The 7,173-nt window shown below is 38.9% G+C and overlaps 1 protein-coding gene across 1 annotated transcript; it reads right to left on the minus strand.

Annotated features, from left to right (window-relative positions):
* Positions 1-1,209: 1,209 nt before the first annotated feature.
* On the minus strand, positions 1,210-6,266 carry BOLA2B (bolA family member 2B). Its single transcript, XM_039334909.1, has 3 exons — positions 6,115-6,266; positions 4,876-4,973; positions 1,210-1,497 (listed from the first exon to the last, which is right to left on the minus strand). The coding sequence occupies exons 1-3, from the start codon at positions 6,187-6,189 to the stop codon at positions 1,395-1,397; spliced, it is 276 nt and encodes a 91-aa protein (XP_039190843.1). The 5' UTR covers positions 6,190-6,266; the 3' UTR covers positions 1,210-1,394.
* Positions 6,267-7,173: the final 907 nt, after the last annotated feature.

Here is a 7,173-nt window from a genome sequence, read left to right on the forward strand (position 1 = left end):
TTCTGGTTTTTGCCACCACAGACTAATCTAGCTCTCCTCCTACAAAGAACTTTTTAAGAAATGGAAAGCAGAGACAGAGAGTTCTCACCCAAAATTGGTCATGCTGCTTTTTTGTATCTGCATAAGTGATACATTTTTTGATGCATCATTTGATCCCCACCAGCAGCCAACACTTAGATAAGCAAGGCTCAACACCAAACAATCAGAGATAAAATATAGATAGTCCTCACATAACAACCTTACTTAGGATGACAAGCAATTCCGCCACTAAGTGAAATGCCATTGCTTTTTCACTAGAAAATCAGCTTCACACATTCCACTTTTATTTGCCTTCTAACCATCCCTGCCTTTTTGAAATGCCTGCTTATTCTTTTGCATGCACTGAAAACAATGTGACTACACTGGGAGCCCAATGGACACATTACACAAACAGCTTACATTACTCTCTTGAAATCTCTTCCTCTCCAATTTTCCATTCTGCCAGGGTTAGGGGTGGGTTGGGAAAGCAAGCAATTTTTTGTAGGCAATCTCCCCTTTGCCTGATCTTCCCACCTCCAGCAGAGAGCGAGATTGGAAAGGGATTTCAAGAAAGCAAGCTGTTCTTCTACACATCAAGAATACTGTGATTACATCAACAGTGGAAAAATTTCAGACAAAGAAGTTATTCGTACAATTGCATTGCTTTTGATGTGTAGAACAACAAACAGCTTACTTTCTTGCAATCTCTTATCTAATAATTTGCTCTGCAGGAGGGGGGGGAGAAATAAAGGTAGGCACAACACCTACTGACTGTAATGTTGATCACACGACTGAAGGACACTGTGAAAGTTATTGTCTGTAAAGTTATTTTTTTCAACATCAACCTGACCTTGAATGATCACTGAATGACTTAAGTGAGAACTACCTATACTTTAATCAAAGAATCGCCAAGATGGGAACTATACACGTATCAAAACTAGCAGGGAAGCTACTGCAAATAAAGAACAAACCTCACACTCACTGATGTTACCTAGTTGACTAATAAAATGCCTGCAAGCAAACAACCAACCAGACTATCAAGAACTCAAAACATGTTCATTTTCAAGATTTAAACATTGAAGACAAAGTGCACACTGTTAGTAGGACAAGGCTACTTTTTCCCTACCCCATGCAAATCTCACTATTAAAATGGGTCTCTTTGATGTGGGAATAAACAGATGACAACGATAGTTAACTCATAATCTTTCTCAGGTTTTATTTTCTGCTTCATGCTTTTTCAAACTCTCACAGTGCTTCCCCTAAAGCAATTCCAGCATTGCTAAGTTCAGTTCACTGCTCTCTCTTTATCATCTTGGAGTTTTTGGTCTTTGTATTATTTGCTGCTTTTGTCACTGAAGAAAAGGGGGAACCTTGTTTCATTTAGCTTCTTGTTCCTTTGCCCACTGTTCAGGAGTCAGTGTTCTCTGCTCAAAGGCATGAATAAGCTTCAGCTCTTCAGATAAGAGTTCATTGACCAGTCTTAAGGAAGGCAAGACAAAGAATAAAATCGGGAAACAACAAATGGAAATCGAGAGATTGCAAATACATTCCACCCCCATAACATCTTTAGACCTGAATCGCTAATTGTTTCAAGAATAAATTGCAATTAGCTTGGTTCATACAAGATACCAAGCCAAATAGGCAAAGCTCATTTTGGCCTAAGATGTTGTGTTATCCCAGTCTTAACTTCTGTCTGTTGGAGAAGCCCCTTGGCCAATAATGCATTTCTCCAAGTTCCAAGCTTATTTGTTTCAAATTTAAATTCAATCTCTAATACTCATAATAAAACAGATGGATGTTAAAAAACAACTTTGCATATTTGGCTAAGCCATAATAGTTTGATTAGTCATCACGATTCCTTGAATTCATTTGCCCTTCCCTCCAAAATAAACTCCATTATGATTTTGCAAGTAATTCTTAACTTATAACCATTTGTTTAGCAACCATAGGAAATAACAATGGCACTGAAAAGTGCAGCATCCCCACAATTACATGACCAAAATTTGGGTGCTTGACAACTGGCATGTATCCGTGAGGGTTGCAGCATCCTGGATTCATATGATCAACATTTATGACCTTCCTAAATAGCTTTCAACAAGCAAAGTCAAGGGGGGAAGCTGGATTCACTTAACAACCGTGTTAGTCACTTAAAAACTGCAGCAAGTTGCTTAGTAACTGTGGCAAAAAAGATCATAAAATTGAGTGCAACTCACTTAGCAAGCACCTTGGTTAGCAATGGAAATTCTGGCCCCAATTATGGTTGTAAGTTGAGGACTAACTGAGAACCCCATTTCCAGAAAAATTTCTATAAATGAATCTATTGATCAATTTAAAAGCAATCCTAACAGCCTCTGAAGCCTGAAAAGGAGAAGGGATGGAAGTGCCACCCCTCAGCTGACTGCTTGGCAAGTTCAGCCAGAGTTCCTTTTACAGAAAAAAACTGTTTTATAAAATGTTCCCGCAAGAAAGAAGAAACAGGAATTCTCAATTAACCAAGAGTAAAGCTGCATGCCAGGCCAAAAAAATCAGGACCATTCATAAGATTGCAGCATAGAAGATGTATTCAAGCCTCTACACACGGATCTGGTCAACTAAAGTTCAACACTAAACTGGTGCCAGATAAAAATCAAAGGAATTCTAGAGGGGTTGGACTTAAAGCTCTTGTGGGAAAGCAAGGACTCTAAACTGATGACATGCTTAACTCCACCCCCCAACTCTGCCTGCTCTTCCCCTACACACTGTGATAAGTACTTCCATTTGTTTCAACAGAGGTAATATTTTAAAAAGAAACAATATTGGCTAAAATAATGCTTTGTCCAGGCTGGTAGAGTCGTACCCTTCTCCCACTGAACCACTCCTGAGAATCCTCTAGATCAAGAGTACCCAACGCCTGGGCAGTGGACTTGTACTGGTCTGTAGCCTGTTAGGAACTGGGTCGCATAAGCGATGGGTGAGCAAGCAAAACTTCATCTGCATATGCATGGGATCTAGGTTGTGCATGAAACCATCCCCCTCTCCCCCCCCCCAGTCCATGGAAAAATTGGCTTCCATGAAACCGGTCCCTGGTACCAGAAAGGTTGTGGACTGCTGCTCTAGATTGTAGCAGACATAAATTAACTAAATCATACATGTTTCCTTTTGGCATTAGTAACAAATAGAATTGATACTATTCTGGTTATAGGAATAGATAGTCCTTGCTTAACAATCATTAATTTAGTGACCTTTCGAAGTAAGCATGGTGCTAAACAAATGGTATTTATGACCCGTCCTCATAGTTATGGCTGCTGCAGTGCCCCTGCAGTCATTTGATCAAAACCCAGGCACTTGACAGCCTGCCAGCATTTACAACTGCAGAGTGGGCTTCAGCTCCTCCTACCTGCTTATCCTGTACCCCTTCTCTGCCCTGGACTCTATTCTGCAAGGCAGAGAACAGGGTAGCATGAGTGGCAGGGAGCAGGACAACCAAAAGGGACAGTGATGAGGGGGCGCGCGAGTGGAGGCAAGCATGGCAGGGCAGGAAAAGAGTGAAAGCCTTACCTAATGATGACAGTCCTGGCCTAACTACAACCAGTTATACTGGAACTGTTGTTGGTAAGTGTTGCAGTCACACTAACAAACAATTTTTTCAATGACAGAAATTCGGGTCCCAATTAGGATGATTAAGACTTGCCCGTAGTTCTTTCTTAACGAACCCAATTGCGATGGACAATTCTGTTGTTAAGTGATGCAGTCATTAAGCAAGATACTACATGATCACAACATCACCTCGCTTCTGCTGCAGTTGTTAAATGAGATATCACAAGACTGTGAGTTGCAATTTTATCTTGATTGTCAGAATCCAGCTATGAAGTGCGTAAAATGGAGATCATGTGACTATAGGACATTGTGTAAATGCCCACTGATTGTAAAGCACTCAAATCTTGATCACATGATCATGGAGACACTGCAACAGCCATAGTATGAGGACCACCATAAAGTTAATTTTTCAATCATATTGTAACTTCAAATGGTAGTTAAACAGGCCAAAGGTTAAGCAGGGACCACTTGTAGTTTCAAATACATAATTCACTTTCCTCATTTTGGATATTCAACTATTTTTTCCTTGCATTTTAAATAATGTAATAAAAAATGATGCAGATAAATCATTCGTTATTAAAATATTTGGAAGGGTCCAAATAAAAAAGAATGTCACAGAGAAGCTGTGAAGTAGCCTGAATATAATTTTGAGGTTCTAAAATGCAATGTTGATCTCCCATAATCACGTGAGATTTAGGCAGCATTTAAAATTAGCACAGCATATTTAATCAACAGGCAGCTATTGTATGAATTATGCTGGGGAGGGGGAATCACAATTTTGAAATGCACACTTTTCTTTTGATAGCGATTTATCAGATACATTTCTATTTCTAAACTGGATCTGTACATTTAAATCAGGATAATGAAAGTATGAGAAAGGTATTTAATAAATAAACTCCAGAAGAAAGAACATATCTGTGTGTATGAGTGCATTTATTTTGCTGGACAGCCTAAATCAGTTATTACCTCACAAGACCACTGCTGTTGTAGAATAAAATGGAGGAACATTATTTACACTGTTCTGAGCAATTCAGGGGAAGGATGGGATTAAAAATCAAGGGTAGATTAAACCAATAGAGGAACAAAAGACAAAAAGAAAGGTGACTGAGGGAGCAGGAAAGCATGGAAAATAAGTGTAAAGAATGCCTGATTTTGTAGTCCTCATTTCCTCATATTCTAAAATTTTGAAAAACTGTTAGGATAATTCCAACTATTAAGAAAATAAAAGACTGTTCAATCCATCATCCACTGACTAAGCTAGTTCTTCCTATAGTTACTTACCGGTGTCGTTGTAATAGTGCTTTTCCTCGGAAACATGGAGAAACTACCAAAACTTTGAAGCTTGTAGCACAGCGCCCAGGGGTAGTATCTTCTACCTCCTTATTATGTGTAAAACAAAAAGACAGTACATGTATATACTATTTAAAACATAACAATAAATTTAATAACCTGAATACATTTTATTTATACTCACACAGATAATGAAAAAGAAAACTTTGAAAGGAAATGTTAAAAAGCACATGAAAAGCCGATTTACAGGAAATAAAAATGCAAGGGATCTCAGAAAAGAGTGCATTAGATCAGCAGAATACTATTAGAAAATGAAATGTGCACCAAATAAGTTTAATAAAAAGGAAAGTTTCAAAAGAAATCAAAATTTAGGATAAAAATATCCATAACATCATAATCCTAAATATGTCTATTTTTTAAAAAATGAAGCTTACTGAACACCTTAAAGGTATCCTAAGAAGCAAATCCCACTGAATTTAATAAAAGTTATTTCTGTGTAAACATGGTTAGGTCTGCAAATAAGTTCCAGTCATTTTGGTCTGGCCCAATTTTACAGGCTGCTCATCATCTATTTTTTCTTTTTCCTTTACCTGCATTCTTGAGTTGAAATTGTAGTGTTATTCTATCACTTTGGGAAGACATTTTTAAGTTAGTTGATAAGATGGCAACATATTAAAAAACAGCAAACCCACTCATACCCCAGCAAAGTGCAAGATTTAGAGCTTAAACTTAATAACACCAACCCCGTACAGCGAATAAAACAAAATGCTATTTACTTCTGAAAAAGTAGGCAAATTTTAAAGTCATCTTTCCTCAACCTGGTGCATTCTAAAGCCTATGCTCGCTGGGAAGCACATCGTGCAAACATCAAGTCATGAAAACTGGTTTATCCTGTTCGAGGAGGAGTATCTTGTAGCTATTCAGTGGAAGAATTATTTTTACAAAGGAGGGGAATATTGGCATTTTTCAATAGAATAGAGTTTTAAGCAGCACAAAACTTTAAACAACAATGGCCCACTATGGATAACTGAGACTAAAACTATCTGAAAAATGATTAAGGCGTGTATTTGAAAAAGCAACGTAAAATAGCATTGCAAAAGAACAGCAAAGGTTTTTTAATGCTTAAGAGGGGTTTTTAAATCAAATTTTAGAGGAGAAAGGGTGCCAACTTAAATCTAGCCCTTTGGACTGCCTGCTTTCGGGCTGTGAATGGGAAGCGCTCCCATTTACCACATGCTCGGCCTCAAGTCCTTGAAGCAGCCGCTCCCGCAGGGCCTCCGCGCTGAGAACTCCAGACGGCTCCATCGCGCCCGAAAAAGCCACCCTGAATGAAAGAGAACCCAGTAACTAGTTCTTTCATTTCCGCCTCTGGGTGACGTCACATCCTCCCCATTTCGGCCTGTATCTTATGTAACCAATCAACGTGCAATACATCACACCGGTGGTTTCATCCCTAGAGCAACCAAATGAAGAGTGGCACAGCAGCTCAGCCGGTTCTAAAAGTTACACTAAAAAAGGGGTCTTCAAACTTGGCCCTTTTATGATTTGTGGACTTCAACTCCCAGAATTCCTCAGCCAGGCATGCTGGCTGAGGAATTCTGGGAGTTGAAGTCCACAAGTCATAAAAGGGCCAAGTTTGAAGAGCCCTGCCCTAAACTTTCTTTGAGGAGCCCTTGGTGCTCTCTGAGCTTGGTTGCGTTCTTGCAGACGTTTCATTACCCAAACTAGGTAACATCATCAGTGCTAGTAAGGAACATATTTTTTGCTATCAGTTTATATTCTAGCGCGACTTGCTATGTCAATGTTTGTGGGGGCGATCTTAGAGATTCTTTGGTTGTGCTGTTTACTGTTGGCTCTTTGGCAGTTTCTAGATTGGAGTATTGCTTATTTGATTGCTGGCCTGAAGTTAACCTTGGAATTAATCTATGCTAATCTGGGTGCTGATTGCTGATGGAGAGCGGCTTGGGGCTTTTTGTTCCTTTTTGGGCTGGGTGATAGCCTCTTTTGCACAGTCTATAGATGTTAATGTCCATGTGGTCTATTGAGGGCTGATTTGTCAGAGTGCCAAGGTCCAGAATGGATTAAACTTTCTTTGCAAGTCTATGTAAATATATAGACTTCGACTACAAACAGTATACAGGACACATACATGTAATTTGTTAAAAGTTAATATTTTTTTAAAAAAAATCTAAGTTTATACTGTGACTCAGACCACACTTTTTTTTTAATGCCACCTCTATTCGCATCTCTAGAGCTCATTCCTGCAATTAGCTCCTCTTACTTTAATCC

Source organism: Crotalus tigris, unplaced genomic scaffold (assembly GCF_016545835.1).
Source record: "Crotalus tigris isolate CLP2741 ecotype Arizona unplaced genomic scaffold, ASM1654583v1 scf7180000017639.5415321, whole genome shotgun sequence".
NCBI classification, from domain to species: Eukaryota; Metazoa; Chordata; class Lepidosauria; order Squamata; family Viperidae; genus Crotalus; species Crotalus tigris.